The sequence below is a fragment of the Melanerpes formicivorus genome, unplaced genomic scaffold (assembly GCF_026170545.1).
Source record: "Melanerpes formicivorus ecotype bairdi unplaced genomic scaffold, bMelFor1.0.p_v2 SCAF_108, whole genome shotgun sequence".
Lineage (NCBI taxonomy): Eukaryota > Metazoa > Chordata > Aves > Piciformes > Picidae > Melanerpes > Melanerpes formicivorus.
The window spans coordinates 824,425-840,517 of record NW_027142460.1 but is presented as its reverse complement, the minus strand read 5'-3'; the positions used below and the strand labels follow the sequence as shown (position 1 = coordinate 840,517).

General features: G+C 60.5%; 1 protein-coding gene across 4 annotated transcripts in view; it reads right to left on the bottom strand.

Annotated features, from left to right (window-relative positions):
- Positions 1–16,093, bottom strand: part of CD82 (CD82 molecule) — a 70,604-nt gene that overhangs the window by 20,826 nt on the left and 33,685 nt on the right. For 3 of the 4 annotated variants that reach the window (XM_068166844.1, XM_068166843.1, XM_068166845.1), the window contains exons 3-5: positions 14,172–14,244; positions 3,922–4,046; positions 13–87 (exon numbers count right to left, since the gene is read on the bottom strand). In XM_068166844.1, coding sequence (XP_068022945.1) covers positions 13–87; positions 3,922–4,046; positions 14,172–14,244 — 273 coding nt within the window. The remainder of the gene's footprint in view (positions 1–12; positions 88–3,921; positions 4,047–14,171; positions 14,245–16,093) is intronic. The other variant, XM_068166846.1, reaches the window with a different exon arrangement.

Here is a 16,093-nt window from a genome sequence, read left to right as displayed (position 1 = left end):
GGACATGCTTACCGTTTGCTTCTGGAAGTAGATGAGCAGGCCAGCAGTAACTTGAGTTATGAGGATTGTCAACAGGCAGCTGATGTACTGCACAGAAACAAACAGAACCCCAGGTGAGCACCTCCCAGCCTTTGGCAGCACAAGGCTTGGTAATCATTGCACACACAGGCAGGCCCCAGGCTGAGCCAACAGCCTGGTCCAGCAGGCAAGCTCTGCTCTCAGCCCTGCTCTCCTCAGAGAAAGGCTTCACAAGGAGCATCTGCATCACAGCAGTGAACTGCAGCCCCTCCCCCACCAGGAGGCCTTCCAAAGGCAGGTGGTTTACAAGCACCCCTGCCCTGTGTCATCCCAACTGGGACATCCTCTCCCCCCTCCAGCCCAGTCCCCAGGCCTCTATCCATTGGACTCTGCCTGCTCCACCCCTCCATGGCAAGACAAATCGATTTCACGACCCTGCTTAGGGGGTCTGTTGCTCTCTTTTGTCAGCCACATGTCATTAAAGGCTACTTCATCTGTTTCAGGATCTCAACTGAAGACTCACCAAGCCAACTGCTTCTAAAGCAATTTGAGTTTGGGTTGGAAGGGACCTTTCAAGGCCATCCAGTCCACCCCCCCTGCACTCAGCAAGGACATCCTCCACTAGAGCAGGCTGCTCAGAGCCCCAGACAACCTGGCCTGGAATAGTGCCAGGGATGGGGCTCCTACCACCTCTCTGAGCAGCCAGGGCCAGGGGCTCACCACCCTCACTGCAAATTCCTCCCTTCTCTCCAGTCTGAATCTCCCTCTTTGAGTCCAAGCCACCACCCCTTGTGCTGTCACATCAGGCCCTGCTCAAAAGCCTGTCCCCAGCTTTCTGATCATCCCCTCAAGCACTGAAAGGCCAGAGAGAGGTCTCCCTGGAGGTTTCTCATCTCCAGGCTGAATAATAATAGTAATAATAATAAATAGACCAGGTTGGAAGAGACCTTCAAGATCATTGTGTCCAACCTATCACCCAACACCACCTAATCAACTAACCCATGGCACCAAGCACCCCATCAAGTCTCCTCCTGAACACCTCCAGGGATGGGGACTCCACCACCTCCCTGGGCAGCACATTCCAATGGGCAATCACTCTCTCTGTGTAGAACTTCTTCCTAACATCCAACCTAAACCTCCCTTGGCACAGCCTGAGACTGTGTCCTCTTGTTCTGCTGCTGGCTGCCTGGGAGAAGAGACCAACCCCCACCTGGCTACAACCTCCCTTCAGGGAGTTGTAGAGGGCAATGAGGTCTCCCCTGAGCCTCCTCTTCTCCAGGCTAAGCAACCCCAGCTCCCTCAGCCTCTCCTCCCAGGGCTGTGCTCCAGACCCCTCCCCAGCTTTCTTGCCCTTCTCTGGACACCTTCCAGCAGCTCAACCTCCTTCCTAACCTGAGGAGCCCAGAACTGGACACAGGACTCAAGGTGTGGCCTAACCAGTGCAGTGTACAGGGGCACAATGACCTCCCTGCTCCTGCTGGCCACACTGTTCCTGATGCAGGCCAGGATGCCATTGGCCCTCCTGGCTGCCTGGGCACACTGCTGGCTCCTGTTCAGCTTCCCATCAACCAGCACCCCCAGGTCCCTCTCTGCCTGGCTGCTCTCAGCCACTCTGACCCCAGCCTGTAGCACTGCCTGGGGTTGCTGTGGCCAATGTGCAGCACCTGGCACTTGGATGTGTTCAATCTCCTGCCCTTGGCCTCTGCCCATCTGTCCAGCCTGGCAAGGTCCCTCTGCAGAGCCTCTCTGCCCTCCAGCAGATCAACTCCTGCCCCCAGCTTGGTGTCAGCTGCACATTTACTGATGATCAACTCAGCAACCCCAACTGTGTCCAGTTCTGGGCTCCTCAGTTTAGGAAGGAGGTTGACTTGCTGGAAGGTGTCCAGAGAAGGGCAAGAAAGCTGGGGAGGGGTCTGGAGCACAGCCCTGTGAGGAGAGGCTGAGGGAGCTGGGGTTGCTTAGCCTGGAGAAGAGGAGGCTCAGGGGAGACCTTCTTGCTCTCTACGACTCCCTGCAGGGAGGTTGTAGCCAGGTGGGGGTTGGTCTCTTCTCCCAGGCAGCCAGCACCAGAACAAGAGGACACAGTCTCAGGCTGTGCCAAGGGGAGGTTTAGGCTGGAGGTTAGGAAGAAGTTCTACACAGAGAGAGTGATTGCCCATTGGAATGGGCTGCCCAGGGAGGTGGTGGAGTCCCCATCCCTGGAGGTGTTCAGGAGGAGACTTGATGGGGTGCTTGGTGCCATGGGTTAGTTGATTAGGTGGTGTTGGATGATAGGTTGGACACCATGATCTTGAAGGTCTCTTCCAACCTGGTCTATTCTATTCTATTCTATTCTATTCTATTCTATTCTATTCTATTCTATTCTATTCTATTCTATTCTATTCTATTCTATTCTATTCCATTCTCTCAGTCTGGCCTCACAGCAGAGAGGTTCCAGCCCTTGGATCACTGCTGTGGCCTCCTCTGGCCCTGCTCCAGCTCCTGGTCCTGGTCTGTGCTGTGCTGAGGACTCCAGAGCTGGACACAGCACACCTGAGATGACTTTTCAACAGAGACAGCTATCACCATGCCACCAAGAAACATTCCTCATCCCAGGACACAGTGTGGCCACACTGGGTTGCCTATCCAGGTGTGCTGTGGAGGAGGAGTCCAAGCAGCTCTCTGAGGTGTACCAAGCTTGTGTCACCTTATCCACCACAGACAGAAATCCTCCCTCCTACAGCTGGAACTTTGGAAGAGGTCCTTCCAGAGGACCTTCCCAGCTGAGTCTCTCTCAGCTCTTAGGCTTTTCACAGCAGCTGAAGTTTGCAGCACAGCAGGGCACTGACACTCTGCCTTTTCTGTCCCTGTGCCCTTAATGTTTGGCACTATGCTCACAGGGGTGGAAAGGACAACTGGGATGCTGGGGGTCACCAGGGACAGCTTTCCTCTGCTGGTAGTCCTCAACCCATTGTTTGCAGAAAGCAGTGGTGACATCACAGGGGTCCAAGCCCCTGCCAGAGCAGGAGCATGGAATCCAGCACAGGGCACACAGGAACACATCCAGACAGGGCTGGGAAGGCTCCAGAGAAGGAGACTCCACAACCTCTCTGGGCAGCCTGCTCCAGGGCTCTGGGAGCCTCACAGGGCAGAAGTTCCTCCTCATGCTGAGCATTGCCCCTTGTCCTGTCCCAGGGCACAGTGAGCAGAGCCTGTCCCTGTCCCCTCCCTCCTGACCCCCAGCCCTCAGCTATTGATAGACATTGATCAGATCCCTCTCAGCCTTCTCCTCTCCAGACTGCACAGCCCCAGGGCTCTCAGCCTCTCCTCCCCAGGCAGTGCTGCAGTCCCTTCAGCATCCTTGGAGCCTCCCTTGGACTCTCTCCAGCAGATCCCTGTCCCTCCTGAGCTGGGGAGCCCAGAGCTGGATGCAATATTCCAGGTGAGGTCTCAGCAGGGCAGAGCAGAGGGGGAGGAGAACCTCCCTGGCTCTGCTGGCCACACTCCTCTGAATGCAGCCCAGGACCCCCTTGGCCTTCTTGGCCCCCAGGGCACATTGCTGTCCCATGCAGAACTTGCTGCCCCCCAGCACTCCCAGGTCCTTCTCCAGGGGCTGCTCTCCAGCAGATCACCTCCCAGCCTGTCCTGCTGCAGTTCATTCTTCCTTCCCAGATGAAGGTCTCTGCACTTCTCCCTTCTTCTTCCACAGAGCTGTTAGCTCATCATCAGTAACAGCTGAGGAACCTCTGCCACAGCCCCGCTGACCAGTGGAGAACTTCATGTGTGCACATTAAGTGAGGACTGCATCTAAGCTGCCCTACCAGCAGCAGCAGCTGCATTGTCCCCCAGCAGGCCTGAGCCCCAGGGGCTTGGCAGGAGGAGTGCTGAGGGTTGGGTGTGAAAGCACAGGAAGGATTCTCTCACCAGGCCCAAGAGACAGCGGATTTCTTTGACGGCTCCGAGGCAGCCCAGGAACCCCATCAGCATGGTGACAAGCCCCACTCCTATGAGGATGCTGGCACCAGTCTTCAGGTTAGGAGATGACATCTCTGGGGGGGCCAAGAGGGGAAACACAATCAGCTGCTGACAGAAAAACCTACATCTGCCACCCACTCAGAGAGCTGCCTCCAGATGGGCTCACAGCCCTTTGCAGGCTTCCACGAAGGGACTGCCCAGGGGCAGGGGAACAGGGGGGCAGCAGGGGCAAGAGGGAGGCAGCAGGGGCAAGAAAAGGGCAGCAGGGGCAGGCGGAACAGGGAGGCAGCAGGGGGAACAGGGAGGCAGCAGGGGGAACAGGGAGGCAGCAGGGGCAAGGGGAACAGGGAGGGAGGCAGCAGAGGCAGGGGGAACAGGGAGGCAGCAGGGGGAACAGGGAGGCAGCAGGGGGAACAGGGAGGCAGCAGGGGCAGGGGGAACAGGGAGGCAGCAGAGGGAACAGGGAGGCAGCAGAGGCAGGGGGAACAGGGAGGCAGCAGAGGCAGGGGGAACAGGGAGGCAGCAGGGCAGGGGGAACAGGGAGGCAGCAGGGGGAACAGGGAGGCAGCAGGGGCAGGGGGAACAGGGAGGCAGCAGGGCAGGGGGAACAGGGAGGCAGCAGAGGCAGGGGGAACAGGGAGGCAGCAGGGGGAACAGGGAGGCAGCAGGGGGAACAGGGAGGCAGCAGGGCAGGGGGAACAGGGAGGCAGCAGGGCAGGGGGAACAGGGAGGCAGCAGGGGGAACAGGGAGGGAGCAGGGCAGGGGGAACAGGGAGGCAGCAGGGGCAGGGGGAACAGGGAGGCAGCAGGGCAGGGGGAACAGGGAGGCAGCAGGGCAGGGGGAACAGGGAGGCAGCAGGGCAGGGGGAACAGGGAGGCAGCAGGGGCAGGGGGAACAGGGAGGCAGCAGGGGGAACAGGGAGGCAGCAGGGCAGGGGGAACAGGGAGGCAGCAGGGCAGGGGGAACAGGGAGGCAGCAGGGGCAGGGGGAACAGGGAGGCAGCAGGGCAGGGGGAACAGGGAGGCAGCAGGGCAGGGGGAACAGGGAGGGAGCAGGGGGAACAGGGAGGCAGCAGGGCAGGGGGAACAGGGAGGCAGCAGGGGGAACAGGGAGGCAGCAGGGGGAACAGGGAGGCAGCAGAGGCAGGGGGAACAGGGAGGCAGCAGGGGGAACAGGGAGGCAGCAGGGGCAGGGGGAACAGGGAGGCAGCAGGGGGAACAGGGAGGCAGCAGGGGCAGGGGGAACAGGGAGGCAGCAGGGGCAGGGGGAACAGGGAGGCAGCAGGGCAGGGGGAACAGGGAGGCAGCAGGGCAGGGGGAACAGGGAGGCAGCAGGGGCAGGGGGAACAGGGAGGCAGCAGGGGCAGGGGGAACAGGGAGGCAGCAGGGCAGGGGGAACAGGGAGGCAGCAGGGGGAACAGGGAGGCAGCAGAGGCAGGGGGAACAGGGAGGCAGCAGGGGCAGGGGGAACAGGGAGGCAGCAGGGGCAGGGGGGAACAGGGAGGCAGCAGGGGCAGGGGGAACAGGGAGGGAGCAGGGGGAACAGGGAGGCAGCAGAGGCAGGGGGAACAGGGAGGCAGCAGGGGGAACAGGGAGGCAGCAGGGGCAGGGGGAACAGGGAGGCAGCAGGGGGAACAGGGAGGCAGCAGGGGGAACAGGGAGGGAGCAGAGGCAGGGGGAACAGGGAGGCAGCAGGGGCAGGGGGAACAGGGAGGCAGCAGGGGGAACAGGGAGGCAGCAGGGGCAGGGGGAACAGGGAGGCAGCAGGGCAGGGGGAACAGGGAGGCAGCAGGGGCAGGGGGAACAGGGAGGCAGCAGGGGCAGGGGGAACAGGGAGGCAGCAGGGCAGGGGGAACAGGGAGGCAGCAGGGGCAGGGGGAACAGGGAGGCAGCAGAGGGAACAGGGAGGCAGCAGGGGGAACAGGGAGGCAGCAGAGGCAGGGGGAACAGGGAGGCAGCAGGGGGAACAGGGAGGCAGCAGGGGCAGGGGGAACAGGGAGGCAGCAGGGCAGGGGGAACAGGGAGGCAGCAGGGGGAACAGGGAGGCAGCAGGGGCAGGGGGAACAGGGAGGCAGCAGGGGGAACAGGGAGGCAGCAGGGGGAACAGGGAGGCAGCAGGGCAGGGGGAACAGGGAGGCAGCAGGGGCAGGGGGAACAGGGAGGCAGCAGGGCAGGGGGAACAGGGAGGCAGCAGGGGCAGGGGGAACAGGGAGGCAGCAGGGCAGGGGGAACAGGGAGGCAGCAGGGGGAACAGGGAGGCAGCAGGGGCAGGGGGAACAGGGAGGCAGCAGGGGGAACAGGGAGGCAGCAGGGGGAACAGGGAGGGAGCAGGGCAGGGGGAACAGGGAGGCAGCAGGGGCAGGGGGAACAGGGAGGCAGCAGGGCAGGGGGAACAGGGAGGCAGCAGGGCAGGGGGAACAGGGAGGCAGCAGGGCAGGGGGAACAGGGAGGCAGCAGGGCAGGGGGAACAGGAAGGCAGCAGGGGGAACAGGGAGGCAGCAGGGCAGGGGGAACAGGGAGGCAGCAGGGGGAACAGGGAGGCAGCAGGGCAGGGGGAACAGGGAGGCAGCAGGGCAGGGGGAACAGGGAGGCAGCAGGGCAGGGGGAACAGGGAGGCAGCAGGGCAGGGGGAACAGGGAGGCAGCAGGGGCAGGGGGAACAGGGAGGCAGCAGGGCAGGGGGAACAGGGAGGGAGCAGGGCAGGGGGAACAGGGAGGCAGCAGAGGCAGGGGGAACAGGGAGGCAGCAGGGCAGGGGGAACAGGGAGGCAGCAGGGGCAGGGGGAACAGGGAGGCAGCAGGGGCAGGGGGAACAGGGAGGGAGCAGGGCAGGGGGAACAGGGAGGGAGCAGGGCAGGGGGAACAGGGAGGCAGCAGGGCAGGGGGAACAGGGAGGGAGCAGGGCAGGGGGAACAGGGAGGCAGCAGGGGCAGGGGGAACAGGGAGGCAGCAGGGCAGGGGGAACAGGGAGGCAGCAGGGGCAGGGGGAACAGGGAGGCAGCAGGGGCAGGGGGAACAGGGAGGGAGCAGGGCAGGGGGAACAGGGAGGGAGCAGGGCAGGGGGAACAGGGAGGCAGCAGGGCAGGGGGAACAGGGAGGCAGCAGGGGCAACAGGGAGGCAGCAGGGCAGGGGGAACAGGGAGGCAGCAGGGCAGGGGGAACAGGGAGGCAGCAGGGGCAGGGGGAACAGGGAGGCAGCAGGGCAGGGGGAACAGGGAGGCAGCAGGGCAGGGGGAACAGGGAGGGAGCAGGGGGAACAGGGAGGCAGCAGGGCAGGGGGAACAGGGAGGCAGCAGGGGGAACAGGGAGGCAGCAGGGGGAACAGGGAGGCAGCAGAGGCAGGGGGAACAGGGAGGCAGCAGGGGGAACAGGGAGGCAGCAGGGGCAGGGGGAACAGGGAGGCAGCAGGGGGAACAGGGAGGCAGCAGGGGCAGGGGGAACAGGGAGGCAGCAGGGGCAGGGGGAACAGGGAGGCAGCAGGGCAGGGGGAACAGGGAGGCAGCAGGGCAGGGGGAACAGGGAGGCAGCAGGGGCAGGGGGAACAGGGAGGCAGCAGGGGCAGGGGGAACAGGGAGGCAGCAGGGCAGGGGGAACAGGGAGGCAGCAGGGGGAACAGGGAGGCAGCAGAGGCAGGGGGAACAGGGAGGCAGCAGGGGCAGGGGGAACAGGGAGGCAGCAGGGGCAGGGGGAACAGGGAGGCAGCAGGGGCAGGGGGAACAGGGAGGGAGCAGGGGGAACAGGGAGGCAGCAGAGGCAGGGGGAACAGGGAGGCAGCAGGGGGAACAGGGAGGCAGCAGGGGCAGGGGGAACAGGGAGGCAGCAGGGGGAACAGGGAGGCAGCAGGGGGAACAGGGAGGGAGCAGAGGCAGGGGGAACAGGGAGGCAGCAGGGGCAGGGGGAACAGGGAGGCAGCAGGGGGAACAGGGAGGCAGCAGGGGCAGGGGGAACAGGGAGGCAGCAGGGCAGGGGGAACAGGGAGGCAGCAGGGGCAGGGGGAACAGGGAGGCAGCAGGGGCAGGGGGAACAGGGAGGCAGCAGGGCAGGGGGAACAGGGAGGCAGCAGGGGCAGGGGGAACAGGGAGGCAGCAGAGGGAACAGGGAGGCAGCAGGGGGAACAGGGAGGCAGCAGAGGCAGGGGGAACAGGGAGGCAGCAGGGGGAACAGGGAGGCAGCAGGGGCAGGGGGAACAGGGAGGCAGCAGGGGGAACAGGGAGGCAGCAGGGGGAACAGGGAGGGAGCAGGGCAGGGGGAACAGGGAGGCAGCAGGGGCAGGGGGAACAGGGAGGCAGCAGGGCAGGGGGAACAGGGAGGCAGCAGGGCAGGGGGAACAGGGAGGCAGCAGGGCAGGGGGAACAGGGAGGCAGCAGGGCAGGGGGAACAGGAAGGCAGCAGGGGCAGGGGGAACAGGGAGGCAGCAGGGGGAACAGGGAGGCAGCAGGGCAGGGGGAACAGGGAGGCAGCAGGGGGAACAGGGAGGCAGCAGGGCAGGGGGAACAGGGAGGCAGCAGGGGGAACAGGGAGGCAGCAGGGCAGGGGGAACAGGGAGGCAGCAGGGCAGGGGGAACAGGGAGGCAGCAGGGCAGGGGGAACAGGGAGGCAGCAGGGCAGGGGGAACAGGGAGGCAGCAGGGCAGGGGGAACAGGGAGGCAGCAGGGGCAGGGGGAACAGGGAGGCAGCAGGGCAGGGGGAACAGGGAGGGAGCAGGGCAGGGGGAACAGGGAGGCAGCAGGGGCAGGGGGAACAGGGAGGCAGCAGGGCAGGGGGAACAGGGAGGCAGCAGGGCAGGGGGAACAGGAAGGCAGCAGGGGCAGGGGGAACAGGGAGGCAGCAGGGGGAACAGGGAGGCAGCAGGGCAGGGGGAACAGGGAGGCAGCAGGGGCAGCTTCTGGCTGTCTTCTGATGAAGGAAGACTTTCCAAAGCAACCTGCAGGTCTCAGTTATCTGAAGGCCTGGGGGAATCAAGGTTACTCCAAACAGATGAACTTTGTTTGGATGCAATGAAGCTTTGCTTAGTGTGCTTTTAACTCCCTCATGCATGTGCTCTGAGGAAGAGTGATGTTGTCAGGTTCCACTCCACAGCTACTGCTTATCTGCTTCAATTCCCTTATCTGCAGGGCAACTTTTTCATGTCCTCAATCCCTTTTTCATAGACTCACAGAATGGTTTGGCTTGGAAAGGACCTCTAAAGGTCACTTAGCCCAAGCCCCTCTGCAGTACTGCAGTAAGCAGGGCCATCCTCCACTAGCTCAGCCTGCCCAGAGCCCTGTTGAGCCTGCTGGGTTGACTTCTTGCCCTAACACACTGTTCCTGGTTCCAGCCATTCTGTTTTCACTCGTCCACTTGCAGTCAGCAGTGGGACACACAACAGTCCAGGGAATGAAACGTGATGCAAGAGCTGAGCAGAGGATGTGGCAGGTTGCTCAGTGTGGAAGGGCTCTGTATGACCCCCTCCAAAAAGATGCTCTTCCAGAATCACAACAGAGATCATGCTCAAGTGAGCTCCTTTTCCATACCCTCCCAGCCATTCCCTACTGTTGTGTCCCTGCTCCTCAATGCTCAACCAAGTGCAGGTAGCATTACTTCAGCCATGCTCCTGCCCTCAGCCCTCTCCCCTCAACACTGAGTGCTGCAAGCAACAGGAGGAACAAGCTCTTACATTTGGGCTGGACACAGGCCTGGTTCACAGGCCCAAACAGGCTGGAAAAGACCTCAGAGATCATCAAGTCCAACCTGTCACCCAGCACCTCCTGACAACTAAACCATGGCTGGAAGTGCCACATCCAAGCCCCTCTTGAACACCTCCAGGGATGGGGACTCCAGGATTTGCTCCCCAGGCAGAACATCCCAAGGGCCAATATCTCTGTGAAGAATTCCTTCCTCACCTCCAGCCTAAACTTCCCCTGGCACAGCTTGAGACTGTGTCCTCTTGTTCTGCTGCTGCTTGCTGGGAGAAGAGCCCAACCCCCACCTGGCTACAACCTCCCTTCAGGGAGTTGGAGAGAGCAAGAAGGTCTCCCCTGAGCCTCCTCTTCTCCAGGCTAAGCAACCCCAGCTCCATCAGCCTCTCCTCACAGGGCTGTGCTCCAGACCCCTCCCCAGCTTTGCTGCCCTTCTCTGGGCACCTTCAAGCCTCTGATTCTGTGACTCTGTGAAGTGTCTCAATGGCCTTCTTAAACTGAGGAGCCCAGATCTGGACACAGGCCTCACTTGCAGAGTAAGATTGGAGGGGAGCAAGGGGTACAGTCTAAAAGGTGTGGAGATACTCTGTCTAGAAACAGCAGTCAGACAAGTCATTTACACTCCAGAGAGGTTCTTCAGGCTGCAGGCCACTTCTGGATGTGCAGTGATTAATGGAAGTCCTGTTCCTAGAGCTCCATCCAGTTTGCTGGACAGAAGTCCCAGGAGGAAAGCTTCCCCTTGAGCTCCTCCTCCAATAGGTTCAGAAGGAGTAACCAAAGCCAGCTTAATATTGTCCTCACCCCCCTCTGGTACCTGCTTGTAAGTCACCAGATCCCAAAATTCTCCCTAGAACATGGGAACAGAGGGAGAAGATCAACTGTGAAAGCAGGAGGCGCAGCTGTCTGCCACAGGGCACTTCAGCCTTGATTCATCTCCAGGCCAGCCTCTCCCTGACTGCACAGGCAACAGAAACCAGGTTACTGCTCCTCCTCCTCCCCAGCCCTGGGACTCTCACTGTGCAGGATCCTGCTCCTCCTTCCTCCCCAGCCCTGGGACTCTCACTGTGCAGGATCCTGCTCCTCCTTCCTCCCCAGCTATGAGACTCTCACTGTGCAGGATCCTGCTCCTCCTTCCTCCCCAGCCCTGGGACTCTCACTGTGCAGGATCCTGCTCCTCCTTCCTCCCCAGCTATGAGACTCTCACTGTGCAGGATCCTGCTCCTCTTCCTCCCCAGCCCTGGAACTCACTGTGCAGGATCCTGCTCCTCCTCCTCCCCAGCCCTGGGACTCTCACTGTGCAGGATCCTGCTCCTCTTCCTCCCCAGCCCTGGGACTCACTGTGCAGGATCCTGCTGCTCTTCCTCCCCAGCCATGAGACTCTCACTGTGCAGGATCCTGCTCCTCTTCCTCCCCAGCCCTGGGACTCACTGTGCAGGATCCTGCTCCTCCTCCTCCCCAGCCCTGGGACTCACTGTGCAGGATCCTGCTGCTCTTCCTCCCCAGCCATGAGACTCTCACTGTGCAGGATCCTGCTCCTCTTCCTCCCCAGCCATGAGACTCTCACTGTGCAGGATCCTGCTCCTCTTCCTCCCCAGCCATGAGACTCTCACTGTGCAGGATCCTGCTCCTCTTCCTCCCCAGCCATGAGACTCTCACTGTGCAGGATCCTGCTCCTCTTCCTCCCCAGCTATGAGACTCTCACTGTGCAGGATCCTGCTCCTCTTCCTCCCCAGCCCTGGGACTCTCACTGTGCAGGATCCTGCTCCTCTTCCTCCCCAGCCCTGGGACTCACTGTGCAGGATCCTGCTCCTCTTCCTCCCCAGCCCTGGGACTCACTGTGCAGGATCCTGCTCCTCTTCCTCCCCAGCCATGAGACTCTCACTGTGCAGGATCCTGCTCCTCTTCCTCCCCAGCTATGAGACTCTCACTGTGCTGGATCCTGCTCCTCTTCCTCCCCAGCTATGAGACTCTCACTGTGCAGGATCCTGCTCCTCTTCCTCCCCACCCATGAGACTCTTGCTGTGCAGCTTAGGTGCTGATGTGGCAAAGCATCTACTGAAGGATCAACCTTCTTGGAGAGGCCTTCAGAAGCCCACACTGCTGCCTCCCCCAGAGCCTCCTTGGCCCCCATCAGAACCATCCAAGTGCCCAGGTGGCAGCACCTCTGCAGCTGCCTCGGCAGCCTCTCGCTGAAAGAAGGAAAAAGGTCTTTCCAACCCAAAAGGCCTTCAGAGGAGTGCCAGTGGGACAGAGCCCTGCCAGAGGAGGCTCTGGTGGCCAGAAGCCTTGTGCTGTGAGAGCTGTGGCTGTTCCCCTCTGTGCTGGGCAGGTGGCCAAGCCAGCACAAGAGACTCCTTTGGCAGTGGCCGTGCCCTGCTGCGCCGAGCTCCTTCCCCGGAGCCTGGGTCACTGAAGCAGAGGCAAAGAGGGGCAAGGCCTGGGAAAGGAAGGGAGGGGGCAGGGAGAAAGAGCTGATGCTGGAAATCTCCAGGAAGGAAGCTAGATGCTGAAATGCTCCACTAGCAGAGCTTGCTGGGTGAAACGGGAAGCAGCAGAGCCCAGCTCGGGGACCTGGTTCCTCCCCAGCTGGCAGTGCCACCCCCCCTCGGCTGCTTGCACTCAGCACACCTCAGATCATGAAGGCTGCTGCCAGGAGCCAGGCCCTGCTAAGCCTCTGCTTTGGCTGCCCATATTGAAACTGTTCCTGCTGGAGCCCTCACTTCGGCACCCGACCTCCCTGGCTTGGCTCTTTGTGTCCTCCCAGCACTGCAGCAGAGCAGATGCTGCAGCACAGCCAACCCAGCAGCACCAGCTGTGGGGAGGGTGCTGTGAAGCTCTCATCCCCACCCAGCACCTTCCAAGGCCAGGCCAAAGCCAGGGCTGCTCCCTAGCAGATCACTTCCCAGCCTGTCCTGCTGCAGTTTATTCTTCCTCCCCAGGGGCAGGACTCTGCTCTCATCCTTGTTGCACCTCATGAGGTTCCTCTCTGCCCAGCTCCCAGTGTCCAAGCCTCACTGAATGGCCTCACAGCCCTCAGGTGTCTCAGCAGAACTGTTCTGGGGGCTTTCAGCCACGATGGTATTGAAGAAGCTGTTGTGGAAGCACAGCATGCAGTGAAAACAGGATGAAATCCTAGGCCCTGTGTGTGGGGTGAAGCATTTGGGTTGCTGGGTGAAGAGGCAGTGGCCTCACGTCTGACCCCAGTGCTGCAATCCCCCAAGAGGAGGAGGAGGAGGAATGCCTTGCTTCTGGGACTGCTCCTTCTCACCCTCTCCCTAAGGCCTCATCTTTCCTACCTTGTGGGAGGTTCAGGCTGTGCCTAGAACATTTTCCACAGATCTTGAACAGAAAGGGGTAGAATGTAAATAAATCCCCCTGGGTGATTGGGAGAAGTTCTAAACAGCCCCATGGGACAGGCTACTGACAAGGCTGCCCTGCAGAGCCTAACTTTCAGCTTCCTCACTCTGGTAGACACTAAGTGGTGCCTTCTGCTTGGCTTTGCTGATCTTGGCTGTGCTCTTTGTTGTGGCTGAGTATCTTAGCAAGCAACTGTGTGTTCTTTCTCTCCCCTGTCATGCACAGGAAGGTAGGGAGCAGGGAGGGGGAAGCTGCTGCAGGCTCCCCTGGCTTTGTCCTGGAGGGTTCTTGTGCTGTTTGCCAATTGCAAACACCTCTAAACATCTGTAAAGCTTGTCTAAGTTTTGCACACATCCATTGTGGAGTGCAGGTTTGCTCCCAGCTGAGCTGCTCTGGCAATTCAATGTTGGGGGCTCAGCTTACAGCTTCATTTGCTCCCAGCTGAGCTGCTCTGGCAATTCAGGGCTGGGGGGCAACTTTCAACCCACCACACCATGTTAGGTGGGGGTTGGTCTCTTCCCCCAGGTAACCACCAACAGAACAAGAGGACACAGTCTCAAGCTGTGTGCCCAGGGGGCCAAGAAGGCCAAGGGCATCCTGGCCTGCATCAGGAACAGTGTGGCCAGCAGGAGCAGGGAGGTCATTGTGCCCTGCACTCAGCACTGGTTAGGCCACACCTTGAGTCCTGTGTCCAGTCCTGGGCTCCTCAGGTTAGGAAGGAGGTTGACTTGCTGGAAGGTGTCCAGAGAAGGGCAACAAAGCTGGGGAGGGGTCTGGAGCACAGCCCAGGTGGGGATTGGTCTCTCCTCCCAGGCACCCAGCACCAGAACAAGAAGACACAGTCTCAAGCTGTGCCAGGGGAGGTTTAGGCTGGAGGGGAGGAGAAAGTTGTTCCCAGCAAGAGAGACTGGCCCTTGGGATGTGCTGCCCAGGGAGGTGGTGGAGTCCCCATCCCTGGAGGTGTTCAAGAGGGGATTGGATGTGGCACTTGGAGCCATGGTTTAGCTGTCAGGAGGTGTTGGGTGAGAGGTTGGACTGGATGATCTCTGAGGTCTTTTCCAACCTTACTGATTCTATGATTGTTGTGTCAGAGGCCATGCCTGGAGGCACTGCCATGGCTACACCCCAGTCAAGCTCAGCTGAGAGAGGAGGAAGGAGACCTTACGCAGGATTGCGATGAAGCTGGTTTTGTCGGCCAGCACCCATATTCCAAGGCCCAGGATCACAGCACCCAGGATCTGCAAGGGCAAGGACAAAACACACAGAGCTGATTTTCAGGCAAATGAAAAGGTGGCACTCACCCCTTCTCCAAGCTTCAAGGCAACCATTCTCTCGCTGGTCCCACCCGCCTCCCCCCACGCTGCTCCTCCCGGCCTAAACAGCGTCACTCTGACTCCAGGGAAAGAAAAGTGCCTCAGCCAGCTGCACAGGAGCCCCAGGTTCTGCTCGGCAGCCCTTCAGACAGGATTTTAGGAGCCTGCCACGGTGTTGCATAGGTCAAAAGCGGTCCAAACAGCCTGAGGAAGAGGTGCCCTGCTGCTAGCAGCCTGCTGTCAGCAGCGCAAGGTAAGGGCAGTGCCCCTGCGAGGAGCAGAGGAAGGACAAACACACCCAGCACGTGATTGTTAAAGACTCTTTTGTTTGGAGGACAGAAATCCCTGACCCCGTGGAAGCAGGCTGGGAGCCAGCTGCCAAAGGATTAGATCTCTGGCAGCTGGAACCTTCCCAAGGAGGAAATCTTCAGCTTTTCAGGCTCTGTGAGAGCTTCGACCCCCAAGTGCCAAGCCCAGGCAGTGCTCACTTGCTGTAAAAGAAAGCAAAGAGATTTGTTTGCCCCTTCCAAAGCCAAGCTTGGGCCTTTTGGCTTGAAGCCAGGACCTCCCAAACCAACACATCTCAGCACCCAGAGAGAGCCAAGTGTTATGAAACAGCAGCAACAGCCTCTGCCTCACTCCCCACACTCTTATCTAGGGCAAGGATTAGCAGAGCCATGAGGAGCCTGGAGAAGAGGAGGCTCAGGGGAGACCTCATTGCTCTCTCCAACTCCCTGAAGGGAGGCTGGAGCTAGGTGGAGGTTGGTCTCTTCTCCCAGGCAGCCAGCACCAGAACAAGAGGACACAGTCTCAAGCTGTGCCAGGGGAGGTTCAGGCTGGAGGTGAGGAGAAAGTTCTTCCCAGCAAGAGAGATTGGCCACTGGGATGTGCTGCCCAGGGAGGTGGTGGAGTCCCCATCCCTGGAGGTGTTCAAGAGGGGATTGGATGTGGCACTTGGTGCCATGGTTTAGTCATGAGGTCTGTGGTAACAGGTTGGACTTGATGATCCTTGAGGTCTCTTCCAACCTTGGTGGTAATGTGAGACCTGGCTGCACCCAGACACTGAACTGAGGAGGGGAGAGCTTTTTTCACCTCATTTTGAAGGAGAAGACAAAATAAGGCTAACAAAAACTCCAGCCCCAAAGTGAGCATGGCCTTTCTTTGGCTTCCAGGCCTCTCCATGTTTCATAGCAGCCTGTGAGGTGTGGGAATGAAGGGGAGGCCAGCTCTCAAAAGCAGCATGGGATCATGGAACCACAGCATTGCCAGGGGGGGAAGGGACCTCCAGGATCCTCCAGGTCCAACCCCCCTGCCATGGGCAGGGACAGCTCACAGCAGAGCAGGTTGCTCACAGCCACATCCAGCCTGGCCTTCAAAACCTGCAGGGATGGGGATGGTGCACGGCAGCACCAACAGACTCCTAATCAAGTGACTGTGTGCTGAGAACCTCTGAGTCTGCAGAGGTTGATAAGAAGCTGAATCTCGTGCCAGCTAGAAATGGCAGAGGCTGGAAACCACTTGTTGTGCACAGATCTGAGGGAGATTTGACCAAAGAAACAAGGGAAGGACAAGGAGATGCTTCCCGGAGATAGGAGCTGCGAGCAGCAGGTCTTGCACCAGCAGGGTTTCAAGATAGGATGAAGGGAAACACGAAGCAAACCAGGGCTGGGATTCTGTGCTTCCTCAGGGAATGCCTGAGGCAGGAGCACAATGCCAAAGCACCACCTGAAGCAGGCTGGCAGAGGGGGTTGTAGGGGCAGGCACTGGCTCCACG